A 14,785-nucleotide genomic window follows, 5' to 3' on the forward strand; every position below is an offset into this window, starting at 1 on the left:
AGCAGCGTCTTACCCACTGTGTTAAATGCCTATCCCTAAAAAATACGTTTTAAGTGAGCTTTAGGCAGATTTGCAACAAGAACCCAACTGGAGATTTAATGCAAGATTCTTAATAAATTAAAAGCTTGTTTTATTTATTTATTTTTTTTTGGAGGGGAATGGGTTTCCTTTTTCCGTTTATCCTCAAATTGAGACAATGCTTATGGTGAAGGGAGAAAGAAACATAGTAGGCCTTACTAAATGCGAGGTAAGCATAAGTATCAAAATCACGATGTCCCAGTTCTGGCTTATTGACTGTAGCAGTATAATCTGTATGACATTCATATGTCTGTGTCCCCCAGGGCCTCAGTTTCCCTGCATGTAAAAGAAAAGTGCTGATCTGGAAAATTTATGGAGACCTTTTCTGCTACAGTAGCCTAGGTTAGCTGAATATGGTTGGGTTTGTGCTCGCCACGATTGAGTGCAGGAGCCTTAGCAATGAACTGATCCCTCCTAAGTTCCTCTCCTACCACCAGCCACCAGTGACCAAGTATAACCTTTTTTTATATATATTGAGATACACAGTTCAATATTATATAATTCATCCAGCTAAAGCACTCCAATGCTTTTTAGCAAATTCAGCTGTGTAACCATCATCACAACCAAGTTTTTTTCTTCTTTTAAAGATTTATTTTGTTATTTTTTTTGTTTGAAAGGCAGATATACAGAGAGAATGAGCAACAGAAAGAAAGATCTTCTGCCTGCTGATTCACTCCCCAAGTGACCACAACAGCAGGAGCTGAGCCAATCCGAAGCCAGGAGCCAGGACCTTCTTCTGGGTCTCCCACACAGGTGCAGGGTCCCAAGGCTTTGGGCCATCCTTGACTGCTTTCCCAGGTCACAAGCAGGGACCTGGATGGGAAGTGGGGCAGCTGGAATAGGAACAAGGGTCCATTATGGATTTTGATGGCTGCAAGGCAAGGATTTAGCCACTAGACTATTATACCGGGCCCTCAAATTTTCAGTATTTTCATCATTGAATGTGCAGAATGCGCCTATTTTGGCCATTCTTATAAATGGAATCATTGGGTATATAGTCTTCTGACTGGCCTCTCTCCTTAGCATCATGTTTCCAAGTTCATCTATGTTGTAACATATATCAGTACTTCATTTCTTTTTTCCAAAATAAGCTGTACTTTATAGAGCGGTTTTGGACTTGCAGAAAAATTGGGATAATTGTATGGGGAATGCTGATGTGCTACCATTACCAATTCCTCTTATAATTAACATCTTACATTAGGATGAGATATGTATTATAATTAATAAGGAAATATTGATATATAGTTACTAAATAGTACTAGTTGTTCTCGGTTTTTCCCTAAAGTCCCTTTTCTGTTCTAATATTCCCATCAAGGTGCATAATCTTTATATTAAATTTGATGGTTATATCCCCTTAGGTTGCTCTTGCCTGTGACAGTTTTCAGTCTTGTTTTTGATGATCCTGACAGTTTTGAAAACCTGATGTTTAGGTGTTTGTTGTTAAAATATTCCTGTATTTGACTTTGTCTAATGTTTTACCTCATGATTAGATTTGAACTATGTGCTTTGGGAAAGATGACCAGAAAGGGGGGTCTTTCCAGTTAAATCAGTCAAGGGTACATACCATCAGCATGACATCAGTGTTAATGTTGACCTTGAACCACTGGCTGAGATAGTGTTTCCAAAATTTTCCCCCCCATTGCCATATTCTAGTCACACTTAAATAGCCCACACTTGAGGGGTGGGGAGGTACACTCTACCTCTTTGAGGCCACCAGGGTCTCTACAAATGGTTTAGAACGCTGCCTCGCTAGACCCGGCGGCATGGCCTAGCAGCTAAAGTCCTTGCCTTGAAAGCACCAGGATCCCACATGGTCACTGGTTCTAATCCTGGCTGCCTGCTTCCTATCCAGCTCCCTGCTTGTGGCCTGGGAAAGCAGTCAAGGACGGCCCAAAGCCCTGGGACTCTGCACCCACGTGGGAGACACAGAAGAGGCTCCAGGCTCCTGGCTTCGGATTGGCTCAGCTCCGGCCATTGCAAGCATTTTGGGGGTGAATCAGTGGACAGAGGATCTTCTTCTCTGTCTCTCCTCCTCTCTGTATATCTGACTTTCCAAAAAAATAAAATAAATCTTTAACAAAATGCTTCCTCACAGGAGAGTTCTCTTTCCCTTTCCTCTAACTGTTTATTTGTCTAAGTATGGATCTATGGATATTTATTTCATAGCTTGGCTAATAAACTAATTCTACTGTATTCCTTTTATTACTTAAATTATTCTATGTCTGGTCCTTGGGAGTTATTTTAGTTAGTCCCCACGTTTTTCTGTGGTTTGGCTGTCCTTTCTCTTTCACCTTTTCTTACATTCTGGCTCTATAAGATATTTTAGGATGATTCTGTGTATCTCTGGCCCCAGTCCCAGAATCAGCCATTTTCCCCAAAAGCCCTTACTCCTTTAATTGAAGAATGATGTTAGAAACTAAGATGTGGGCAAAAGGCATGCCTGTTACTCCTGGAATGTCTTCAGTTCAAGGTCCTCTCAACTGACAGTGCAAGGAAATAAATCTGAGTAGGCTCACACTGATACATACTAGTATTTGGTTAATTTTATTTCAGAATAATATTCCATTGTATTATATACACTAATTTTTCACATTTATTCACTCATACATTAATAGACATTTAAGTTATTTCCAATGTTTGGCTAATGTCTAATGCTGCTAGAGCATTAGTGTACAAATTTTTGTGTAGGTGTATGCCCTAATTTTGTTTGTTTTATTGTATTTTACTTTTTCCATCCCACAGGGGTTGTATGCTTGGTTTTGATTAATGATGCAATAATTGTACATATCCATGGAGTACAATGAATGTGCTATTTCTCTTTTTTAAAGGTTTGTTTATTCTTATTTGAAAGGCAGAGTTATAGAGAGAGAAGGAGAAACAGAGAGATCTTCCAATCTCTGGTTCACTTCCCAAATGGCCACAGTGCCAGAGCTGAGCTGATCCAAAGCTAGGAGCTTCATCCAGATCCCTCACATGAGTGGAGGCTTCAACACTTAAGTCATATTCCCCCTAGCACATTAGCAGAAAGCTAGATTGGAAGTGAGCAGCTAGGGCTCAAACCCATGCCCATATGGAATGCCAGTGCCCCAGGCGGAGGCCCAGTCTACTATGCCACAGCACCTGGCACACAGTGTGCTGCTGTGTGCTATTTCAAAACAGTTATATTGAACAAATAATGGTAATTAGTGTTGACCAAATCATGGTAACTAATATTTTCCTCTTCTGTCATTTCCTTTATGTTTGGAGCCCTCAAGCTCCTTTCTTTTAGTCTCCGAAACATATAATGTGCGGTTGTGAACTCTGGTCTACCCTCTGTGCTGTAGAGCACAAGCGCTTACTCCTTCTACATAATTGTATTTTGGTGCCCATTGTCTGGTAACCTTTTATTCCATGTCCACACACCTGTTCTCATTTTCTTTGGTTATTCCTAGAAGTGGAATTGCTGGGTCACAGGATAAGTCAACATTTAACCATTGGAGAAACTGCCAAGACTTTTTCAGACTATTATATATGTTGTCATCAGCACCGTATAGGGTTTCTCCACATCTTCAGCAACACTTGGCTGTTGTTTTGTTTAGCGATACTTGTTATTGTTTACTTACAGACTGTCCTAGTCAGGCTGGCTTGGGGAGGGACTGTCTGCTTGTGCTTTGGGTTTCCTGCTCTCCGATGACTAATCATAGTGACTAGCCCTTCGAGTACTTGTTACCCGTGTACTGTCTCCGGGAAAGAGCCTGTTGAAGACCTTTGCACATTTCAGCTGACTTGCTTGTCTTTTTAGCACGCTTTAGAAGTCTTTATAGAGTCTAAATAGAAACCCTTCCGCACAGGTTGTGTTTTCACATTGTCGATAATGTCCTTAGCAAAAATGTTGTAAATATTGTAAAAAGTTTAATGTTTCTTCTTTCGTGTTTACATTTTTGCTATGCGTGGCTTGTTCATTTTTAGTGGTGACGTCTTACTTTGCCTTCTTTTTGTATCAGGAACTGGCTTCTGTAACAGACAGCATCTCTTATGATGGTAGGAAGTTCCAAATCTGACTTGTGGGAACTAGCAGCTCCCTAGAAGGTCAGCCGATGCCACTGACAATGGTGGCGGTACCAGCTGACACATACTGCGACCATAACTGTGAGCCAGGTGCTGGGCTCAGCCCAGGACGCATAGTTTCACTGAATCCTCACATCAAACCGGAGATCTTGCTATTCCCTCTTGACATCTGAGCAAGCAATGAGCATGGCAGTGTCCCCAAGAGCTCTCAGCTGATAAGGGACGGCGCTCAAGTTGTAATCCCAGTCTTTATTTTTAAGCACTGGCACTGTCCCCATTGACTTCAGGCCCCTAGGATACCAATTCCTTAAAAACGGAGTAAAAACTTCTTAATAATCTTGAGACCCCGCTCTGAGAGGGGCATTGTACTAGGTATCTGCAAACAAACTAATACAGTCTCGAGGTATTTACACACTAGGAGACAGACACTAAGCAGAGTTACACAAAAATTGAAAGTATCTGCTGGCACGGGCACTTGAAGCGTCTCCAAGCTATGGAAGTTTGTGAGCAGGAGTGCCCTTTTATGGAGGAGGCCCCCAGAGGAGTGATGCTTGAACTGAGATGTCCAGGAGGGCATTGGGGTGTCTAAGAGTTGGGAAGGAACAGTCTAGTTTAAAAGCCTGGAGATACAAAGAAGCCGTGTCTTTTTTTTTTTCTAGAAGGTTTTACTAACTGTTAGGAAAGTTGTGCATGACTTAGGGGAAATCCTGAAGATTCAAAATAAAGTGTGTACTGTACATAACAATTTTCACTTAAAATCCCTGGGCTTCCAGAGTTGTTTAGCTCTGAAACTACAGTAACTATGCTTAATTTAATCAACAGATGTTTGTCAAAGGAATGCTGGCTGGGCTCTAGGGAGGGAATGGTAGAGGTTAAAGGAATCCAGCCCAGAGGGGTGGTCAGGAGCTAGATGAGGCCGTGGGGCTCTGGTAGGTTGGGGTAATTTAATTAGGAAGCCACCAGAATGTTATATAAGAAGAGAAATGAATTTGACAAGAGAAAAGAAAATATTTAGAATAAATAAAACTGAAATAACAAACATCAAAACACATGGGATACAGCCAAAAAAAAGTATGGATCAGATTTTTTTTTTTAAAGATTTATTATTATTGGAAAGCTGGATATACAGAGAGGAGGAGAGACAGAGAGGAAGATCTTCCATCCGATGTTACACTCCCCAAGTGAGCCGCAACAGGCCGGTGCGCGCTGATCCGAAGCCGGGAACCTGGAACCTCTTCCAGGTCTCGCACACGGGTGCAGGTTCCCAAATCTTTGGGCCGTCCTCAACTGCTTTCCCAGGCCACAAGCAGGGAGCTGGATGGGAAGTGGAGCTGCCGGGATTAGAACCGGCGCCCATATGGGATCCTGGGGCGTTCAAGGAGAGGACTTTTAGCTGCTAGGCCATGCCGCCGGGCCCCTGGATCAGATTATTGAAGTTACACTTTCCATGCTGGTTTCCTTATATAAGAGAGAATATATGGGATTTGTTCTTTTGTAATTGACTTATTTCACTGAGCATAATGGTCTTTAGTTGGGACCACCTAGTTGTAAATAGTATAATTTCAATCTTCTTAATAGCTGAATGATATTCCATGGGGTAGATGTAACACAGTTTCTTTAACCACTCTTCTTTGGACGCACATCTGGATTGTTCCCATATCTTTGGTATTGTGTATTGTGCTGCTGCAAATATAGGATTACAAAATTCATTGCTGGCTCATGGATTACACAGTGGCATCATTTTTCTCAAGAGACTTTTGTATATCCTTTTTGTCACCCACGTATTGGTTACTCCGTGGCATATTTTTTCATGGCGCTATAAATTGTTCTTGTTGTGTGGTTATTGTTGTTGTTGTTGTGGCTGTTGTTCTATTGTTCTAACTCATACCAGTTGTTGACCTTGTTTCATGGCTCTCAATTATGGAAATGTACAGTGATAGAGTACTGGGGTCTATCATATACAAATGTGGGGGTATAATGCAGCAGGCATCCCTGTTTCCAGACGAAAGATGGACTCCCAATGAAACTGTTGGACATGTGTAGACAATGGGATGCAGGACTGTCTGACATTCTTTGTACCAACAATGTTGGGGTACACTTAAATAAGAGACTAATGGAATTATGATTCCTTATGAAGAACTACACCACTGTAGCAAAATGGGGAAAATCTGTCCGGGGTGGGAGTTAGGGGAGAAATCCCAGTCTATACAAAATTTTACCACATAATTTGAAAATTCAAAATAAATTTTATATATATATATATATATATATATATATATATATATATATATATATAAAGAAGAGAAATGGCACGACTGGATTTACGGTTAAAAATTGGGATGAGGGCCCTTTGTGATAGCCTAGTAGCTAAATCCTTGCCTTGCATCCACTGAGATCCCATATGAGCACCAGTTCGTGTCCCGGCTGCTCCACTTCCTATCCAGCTCCCTGCTTGTGGCCTGGGAAAAGAGGATGGCCCAAAGCCTTGGGACCCTGTACCCGCGTGGGAGACCTGGAAGAAGTTCCTGGATCCTGGCTTAGGATTGGCTCAGCTCCTGCTGTTTCGGCTACTTGAGGAGTGAACCAGTGGACAGAAGATCTTTCTCTCCTTTTTTCTGTAAATCTGTCTTTCAATAAAAAATAATAATAAGCGTAAACAGAAAAAAGCTTTGGATGACTATTCTAGGGACAATAAATTGGTAGGGACAGAGAAGCACAGAGAGCAAGGAAGAGGCCATGAAATGACAGTGGAGTGGATGAGGATGTGGCAACGGGTTCAAGTCAGCCCTCAGGCGCCTGCCCAGCCCCTCCGGCCAGCCTGGGAGCCAGCCCTGGGCTTCCTCTCCGCTGCTTTCCTCAAGAAGGCAGGGAAGGTTGCTGGGGCCCTGAATTTCGGTGTGGCTTCTGGTTCCTCCACTTACCCCTTCTTCCCCACAGTCCCGGCTCTTCAGCTGGGCCCCCAAGGAGGTCCTTTTCTCCGGTGAGTGTGTCTGAAGAATGACGAAGCTGCTAACTAATCGGCTCCTGCTTGCCCAGGAGGGGGGACTTGGCAGGGGCTTGCTCTGCAGTGCGAGGAGTGCTGGTGTTAACTGCAGCCCCAAATCCTGGGCAAAGCTGGGGGATTCCTGCTCCTGGGGTTGCCCACCCCCTGCTCAGCCCCCAAACAGCTGATGCAAAGGCTTCAACTTTCCGCTTGTGCCGGGAGACACATCTCTGTATTCGTAACAGGGAAATAATGCATTTTAAAGCTGCCTGTTCTGGTGATAACCAGAATATGATCCTATTAGAGAAAATTACACAGTACAAAGAGGAAGACGAACCAGTTTTCCTAACACCGCCCTTTATTTTTGCATTTTCTCCAATCATATATGCTTGTTTTCAAATAGTCAAGGTCATACATACGGAAGCATGTAGTTCTGTGCATCTTGGTTTTTTTTTCCATTTTGTGTCTTATACTTTTCCTTGTTAGCATCTCTTCAAAAGCGATTGCAATATCTGAAAAGTAGTCTACATTTCTTAAACTTAACTTTCCCCCATTTGCTGCACACCCAGTTGTTTGTAATTTTTCAGCATGGGGGGGGGGGGAAGTCTGTGATGCACAAAGCTGCTTGTAAGTCTTCCCGGGCCTGTGCTCAGCTCCCCCACTCACCCAGTGAGTTTCCTCAAGGACGATTAGTGAAAGAAGTTGTATCGCACAGGAAAGCAAATCTTCAAGGCAAGTTCTTACAAAAACGTAACTGAGCTCCTGTCCCAGAGGCTAAAGGGTGGCTTAGACTTTAGCCCTCTGCAGGGACCGTGTGCTCTCCTACCCGCCCTCCCCCCCCGCCCCTTGGTGATGGCTGCCCAAGCTGCAAAAATCGCCCGCTGCACTGCGCGCTTGGGAGGGCACCTAGGGCTGTGAGAACTCATTTCTCCCTCGGGTTTGTGGCGAAGTTGGCAGAGGAAGCCTCCCGTCCAGGCCTGACTGTCTAATTTGGCTAGGGCAGCCTGAACAGCACCATTTCCCTTTTGGGAGCCAGTTTCCTCATGAGTGAAACAGGCAAGGGGAGGGAGGAGGTGGGAGTCCTGCAGCAGAGTTCTGCTGTTGTCAGTTAAGGACAGGGAGAGAGGGCTCTTTGAAAAACTGGGACCAGTGGAGTTCAGCTTAGTTCTAATTGCAGAAGTTTATTTAAACCTATGTCGATGTCTTTTTCATCCGTATATCTTTGGCATCCGCATTTAAATTCTCCAAATGTGCTGCTGCTTGAGGAAATCTGCTAGGACGCCTGGAAGCTGAACCGTAGCACAAAGCCGTGGCTATTCAGAGAGGGCCGGAGCAACATGGGAGACCCTGAAAGGGTGACCCTGATGCTTCTGAGGGGACAGCACAATGCTCTCAGCGAAAGAAGCAGTGTCAGGGTTTATTCCCTGGTTGGCACCGCCCCCCTAGGGGGGCGCAAATTGCTTGTTTGACCCTCTTTCCTGGAATCATTTCAATACCAAGCTTGAGTCCCCTATTGCCAGCAATTGGGAAGTCAGAGTAACCCAAGGACAGGTTATTTTACTGAAGGCCTAAGACTGAAAGGTGCAAGTAAGGAAGGGAGTACAGGACAAGTTTGCTCCGGCTGCTGAGACTTTGCAGCAGCAGCGGGAGGAGGCCCACGGCCCAGGCAGCTGGTGGACTAGCCACAGTCACACTTGCTGGTGCTCCAGCGGTGAGCTGCCAGCAGGGGCCTGAGGGCTGCGGCCCTGAGACCCGGAGAGGAGGAAGTGGTATGGAGGCCGAGTCTGCCAGAGCCCAAACACAGCAGGCCCAGAGGGTAATGCATGCATGGTGGGGGTGGGGCAGAGTGATGGAGTGCAGGTGGCAGTGCCAACGTCTTGTGGAAGAGATGGCTCTGCCTCTCCAGGTGGCAGGGGGAGGGGGAGAGGAGGAGAGCCGACCTTTCATAGAGTGGGTTTAGTCTCCAGGATCTGCAGTGATGTGTGAAAAGTGGCTTGACCCCCGAAGCTTCTGTAAACCCTCTCCCTCGCCCCCACCCCAGGCAGGGCCTGCAGGTGAATAGCTGGCCCGCACAAAGTAAGTCGGCTGGAAATGTGGAATTTGGACTAATTTAGGGGAGATTCTGTCGCCTAGAGTCCTAGCGGACCTCATGCAAAGAAGCCTATGGTCAAGAGTGGATGAGGATGAAAACAGTGCGCCAGGCCAAGCTTATTGGAAAGGCCGAGTTTAGTTATTCTGGGATAGCGAGGTAACAGGATTAAAGGGATTAAGGAAATCACCTCAAACAGCTGAAGAAGGGGTAAAAAAGCACTGGTTCTATTTGTTTTCTTCCTAGGCCACAAACATACACAGAAACCTTCGTTCGGCCCGAAACTAAAGGCCCTTTGGGTGGCACACTCCAAAGGCCTAACTAGGGTCAGAGACGGGACGAGCGTGGCAAACACAAAAGAGCAGAAAGTGCGCTCAAGGCTCAGAATGCCGAGCCTCTGCAAGGAAACTAGTAAGTGTACCCTGTAGGCAAGTTAGCAACAAAAAGGCTCCTAGTGAGTTTGAGAGGGCTTCTCAATAAATCGTACTTTTAAAATCCCTAACCTGTTGAAGTTTCACGCCGACTCCTCGGGGTCACCTACCACAAGTGAAATATTACTTGTTTTCTACTCCAGATTTCCTGGAACCATTTAGTCTTAGAATCATGGACATTTCCGAAGGGTTTCGTTTTGTAAATATTTCAGCCCGGCTCAAGTGTCGTCCCGCCCCAGTGCACAAAGGTAAAAATGTTCCTTTCCGGGTCGCTTTTCACGGCCGTTGGCGTCCCCTCCCCGCAAGGCGAGGCCGTCGCGGCAAGCACTCCTTCAGCCCGCACTCACCGCAATCAACAAGTGTGCTGCCCCAAGGCTCGCGCCTCCAAGAAACGCTCCCGGGAAAACAAACCGCTTTCCCCTCGGGCTTGCAGCTGCGGATGTCGGGAGCTAATGGATATTACTGAATGAACCAGTAAAAACAAAACTAAAGAAATAAAAGCCTGTTCAGATTTTGCCCGCCACCCTCCGGGTCCCACCCCGCCGTCCAGCACGGGACCTCGATTATAAACCCTCATGTTGGCTCCCTCCCTAGCCCGCAGGGGAAGTTCCATGCCCGCAAAATTATCAGGACTCCACCATATTGGTTATAAAATTTATTGATCTCTTATTTAGCAATTACGAGTAAAACCTTGAAAAAACCTGAAACAAAATAGCCCCTTCCCCACTACCCAAACGAAATCCGAACACATTAGCGCGACAAAATATCAAACAGATCACGGCAGAAATCACCAACTGAAACAGGCTAAAGGCGAACCGGACAGAAGCTGTCCCGCGGCCAGGGGCGGCGAGGCGGGAGACACACGCGCACCTGACTATAAATTAACATTGGTTTTAGCTGACGCGCCCTTGGGCGCGGTCAGCACCCCCCCACCCCCACCCCCCCAAAAAAGCCACGAGGAAAAGAGATGCAACGCGACTGGGGGCGGGAGCGTCGCAGTTCTCACGCCAGCCTTACTCAAAAGTAAGCTTCTCCCATTCCCTCAACTCCTCGGCTAACTGCAAACTAAGGAGACAATTTCAAATGCAACAGAACTCAGGAACCCGGGAAGAGGGGGCTGCTTTTTCTTTGCAAACATCACTGCGATTCCCAGCCTACGAAGGGGGAACGAGAGGTAGCAGCGAGGGGCAAGCGACCTCTGGGAAAAGTCCCATTTCCGTTGCTACCGACTTCTTTTGCTTCTGTACAAAACCCGACAGCTACAGCAAAACTTTCTGTTCTCCCCACCATCCGGACAAGGCAACAGTCCCAGGCAAGCAAAGCTAAACAAGGCGTCCCAACATGGGGGTGCGGGGCGGGATGGGGGCAAGGGGCGACGGACACAGGCCAGCGCTCAGATGTGGGTTAGCGGCACCGTTCCGTTGACGGCAGTCCCGGCGCCCTGGTAGTGCTGGTGCACGCCGTGCAGGCGGCCGCCGGGCAGCGGAGAGGCGGCGTCGGCGGCGTCCCCACCCGGTGGCAGGTACATGCTGATCATGTCGCGCAGGTCGCCGAGACACGCGCGCTGTGAGTGCGATGCGATGGCGGGTGGCGGCGAGCTGGGTTCCGACTTCACCACCGAGCTCATGGGGCCCAGGCTCATGGCGGCGGCGGCGGCAGCGGCGGCCGCGGCGGTGGCGGGCTGTTGCCCGTAGGCGGCGGCCGCGGCGGCCGCGGCGGAGGGCGCCATGCCCCCGTAGCCCGAGGCGGCGGCGGCCGCGGCGGCGGCGTTCATGTAGCTCTGGGCTCCGGGGGGCATCATGGGGCTGTACTGCAGGCCGGCCATGTCGTAGCGGTGCATCTGCGGCAGCGCGGGCGGCGGCGGCGGGCTGCTCATGCTCGGGGGCTGCGCGTAGCCCAGCTGCTCCTGCACCAGCGAGTAAGCGCCGTTGGCCCAGCCGTTCACGTGTGTGTACGTGTCCAGGCGCTGGCCCACGCCCACCGGGCTGTTGGCCGCGGCCGCGGCGGCCGCTGCAGCAGCTGCGGCCGCGGCTCCGGGGGGCAGCAGGCCGCCAGGTAGCGAGTACTTATCCTTCTTGAGCAGCGTCTTGGTCTTGCGGCGCGGCCGGTACTTGTAGTCCGGGTATTCCTTCATGTGCACGGCGCGCAGTCGCTTGGCTTCGTCGATGAATGGTCTCTTCTCGGCGTCGGTCAGCAGTTTCCAGTCGGCGCCCAAACGTTTGCTGATCTCAGAGTTGTGCATCTTTGGGTTCTCCAGGGCCATCTTGCGCCGCTGCCCGCGGGACCACACCATGAAGGCGTTCATGGGCCGCTTCACGCGGTCCTGGTCGCTGCCACCGCCACCACCGCTCGCACCCCCGTGGCCTCCGCCGCCCGCGTTCGCAGCTCCGCCTGCGTTCGCGCTACTTTTGCCCGCGCCGCCCGTGGCTGCAGGACCGCCCGTCCCCGCCGCCGGGGTGGGTGGCCCCACTGGGCTCTTGAGCTCAGTCTCCAGCAGGCTGTACATTGCTGGGGCGGGAAGAAGGTGCGCCAGTGTGGCGGGAGGGGAAGGCGCTCCCGGGGCTGGAGCGGCCACGGTGAAAAGGCCCGGCGACTCCGTCGGAAGGGCGCTTGGGGGCCGCAGGGCCAGCGGGTCGGGCGGGAAGGGCAGAATTGCCGAAGTGCTCCGCGGCAAGTCAGCAGGAACCCTCGGGCTACTCGCACCTGCCGCGTGATCTTGAGCTGGTTGCATTCGCAGTCTGGCCGAGCCCTGGCCGGGCCCCTTATATACCTGCTCGGATCCCCCGGGATTGGGGCTCGGTCCGCCCCCTCGCCACCCAGAGGCCCCGTGATTGACAGGCTCGCTGTGATGAGTCCTGGCCAATCATCACCTACCCCCGTTCGGCCCGGCTGGAAAAAAAAAAAGTTCGGGGAGCCCTCACCTTCACCCCCACGCCTCTCTTGGGGCGAGTGCTGTGATGGGAGTTATTCAAGAGGCCGGGGTCCCGAAGAACCACTTAGAAACCATCAATTAGGGTCTCAAAAAGTTTCAAAGACCGAAACCCGAGGAGAGGATGGAGGTGGGGGAAGGAGGCACCCGAGCAAGATGGGGGGAGGGAACGAAGGGGCGTCCTCCGGGTGGAGGAAAAACTTTGCAACCTTATCGAAGCGGATCGGCACGGTGTCCTGCGGTCAGTCCGCAAAGCTTCCGGTGGCGTGCACCGTTGTCCGCGGCCGCTTCTGCTGCTAGCGCTAGGGGCACTGGGAATCCCTAGCTAGCTACCACGGAGGATTTGCCCCGGGCTGCTCCTCCGAGAAACTCTTTGGAATCTGTGGCTGGCTTCCTGGACCTCCCCCGCACCCCCCCCCCCAGGCCAGTGCGTGCGGGAGCGAGCGGGAGCCCGGGGCAAGACGCGAGCAAAACGCTTCGGAACTGCTGAGTGCCCCGGGCACTGTGGCTGGCTGTGGCTTTGCTGGAGGGCGCGCAATCGCGCTCCGACCGCCTGACTCTTGGCGGAGGCGTTTGCATGCTCTCACGCGGTGGTGTGGGAGTTGGTGTGGGACCTAGTGGGTGAGCCGGACTCCACTCTCTTTGCCGGCCCCTGTTTAGCGGCCCCTTTTTGTCTGCTCCCTGGCCATTTCGGTTTTTCCAGTCCGATGCCCCTGAGGGGGAGGGTCGGGCCCCTTGGAAAATCCGTTTTCATGGCAACACGGAGCCTCTCCGAATGAAAGAAAAGTTTCGGGGAGGGGGGAGCGGTGGCCAGAGCCGAGCCGAGGCTGTTGGCCCGGTGGACGGCCGGGCCCCCTGCGCTGGCAGCGCACACCTGCCAGGACCTCTGAGCGCGGCTCTCGGCGCGCAGCCCCGCCGCCTCCCCCGGGAGCTGGCTTTGCTAACGGATTTCGTGCTTCTCCTTTCTTGTTTTACAGCCTCCCTGATCGCAGTCCCAGGACACGGGAGTAGAACATTCACTGACACATCGGGTTGTCTGCCAAACACTAGCAGCGAGGGGACCCTGGCTGCGGGGAGAGAGAACCCCGACAATCGCTGCAGCCAGATCAAGCAAGTGACACAGCGTTTGAAAGTCCCCGCGCCGCCCTGGGCAGCGAGTGGGAATGAAAAGCCATTCAAGCAATGCTGGCACAAATCAGTACAAGGTGTTCGCGACACATGGACTCTCGCCCCATCCCCAGGCCAGTAGAAGGTGGGAAAACAGAAAGGAAGGCATACATTTTAACTATGGAAAACATGGAAAACAAGAACCTTTTTTTTTTTAAAGCTTTTAAAAAAATATATAGCGTTAATGCAAAACCGTAAAATCCCGGGACGCTAGAGCTCCGAGCTGGTTCCCCTTTCTCTGCACTACAATTGAAAACCACGCCTCCGTGGCCTGGGGGGTGGAGCAGATGGGACAGAGCTTTGCAGGTCATCCGCCGGCACCGCTGGCTTCAGAATCCTGACTCCTAGGCGACTTCCCCAACCGAATGGGGTCCTGAAGCCTGGAGTGTCTGATCCGCTTAATCTGACTTGTCCTCAGCCTAGAATTCCAGTCACTTGGGTGGGTTAGCGGCTTGGGGTTTAGGGTAACCAATCTGGAAGGGTTGCGTGTGTGTATGTGTGTGTGTGTGTGTGTGTTCGTGTGTGTGCGTGCGCACGCGCACGTGCATCAGTGTGCACAGCACAGAGCTAACGCGAGCGGGAAGGCGTGCCTCAGACAGCAGCATGATTCCGCAGTCCCCACCTCGCGGGAGTTTTCTTAGACAAACCTGCCCTGTTCTGAAGCAGCCTCTGGGCAGCAACCCACGTGCAGCACTAGCTCTTTCCCTTCCGTCGCTTTCCGCACACGCCCTCGTGGCTTTTCTGGGCCCCCAAGGCTGTTGCTAAGAGAAGCGCGTTTTAGGAAACTACCCAACCGACGCGCGGCCTGGCGCCCAGCAGCTTGACAGATGTCAGGATTCTTTCCAAATTTTCGTACCCAAGTAAGCCGTTGTGGTGACAGCGCCTGGGCGGCATGTTTCTCAAGGCACGGGCTGCACGGCTGGGCCCGCTTTTGCGCACGGAACTTCCTATGGGGAACCTGCTCACTGCCTCCAGCTGTTTGTCATTTGATCACACCTAGTCTTCAGCTTAGGTGAGCTCATTTGCACATTACACCCTCCCGCCAGGTTTCCAGAAATCTT

General features: G+C 50.2%; 1 protein-coding gene and 1 long non-coding RNA gene across 2 annotated transcripts in view; one reads left to right on the forward strand and one right to left on the reverse strand.

Moving 5' to 3' along the window:
• The window catches only part of LOC131478603 (uncharacterized), a 102,772-nt gene extending 88,959 nt beyond the window's left edge, over window positions 1-13,813 (forward strand). The window contains exon 3 of the long non-coding RNA XR_009244573.1: window positions 13,535-13,813. This is a non-coding gene — a long non-coding RNA (uncharacterized LOC131478603). The remainder of the gene's footprint in view (window positions 1-13,534) is intronic.
• SOX3 (SRY-box transcription factor 3) lies at window positions 10,271-12,409 on the reverse strand. Its single transcript, XM_058658997.1, has one exon. The coding sequence runs from the start codon at window positions 12,357-12,359 to the stop codon at window positions 11,022-11,024; it is 1,338 nt and encodes a 445-aa protein (XP_058514980.1). The 5' UTR covers window positions 12,360-12,409; the 3' UTR covers window positions 10,271-11,021.
• Window positions 13,814-14,785: the final 972 nt, after the last annotated feature.

This window comes from Ochotona princeps, chromosome X, assembly GCF_030435755.1.
Source record: "Ochotona princeps isolate mOchPri1 chromosome X, mOchPri1.hap1, whole genome shotgun sequence".
Classification (NCBI taxonomy): Eukaryota; Metazoa; Chordata; class Mammalia; order Lagomorpha; family Ochotonidae; genus Ochotona; species Ochotona princeps.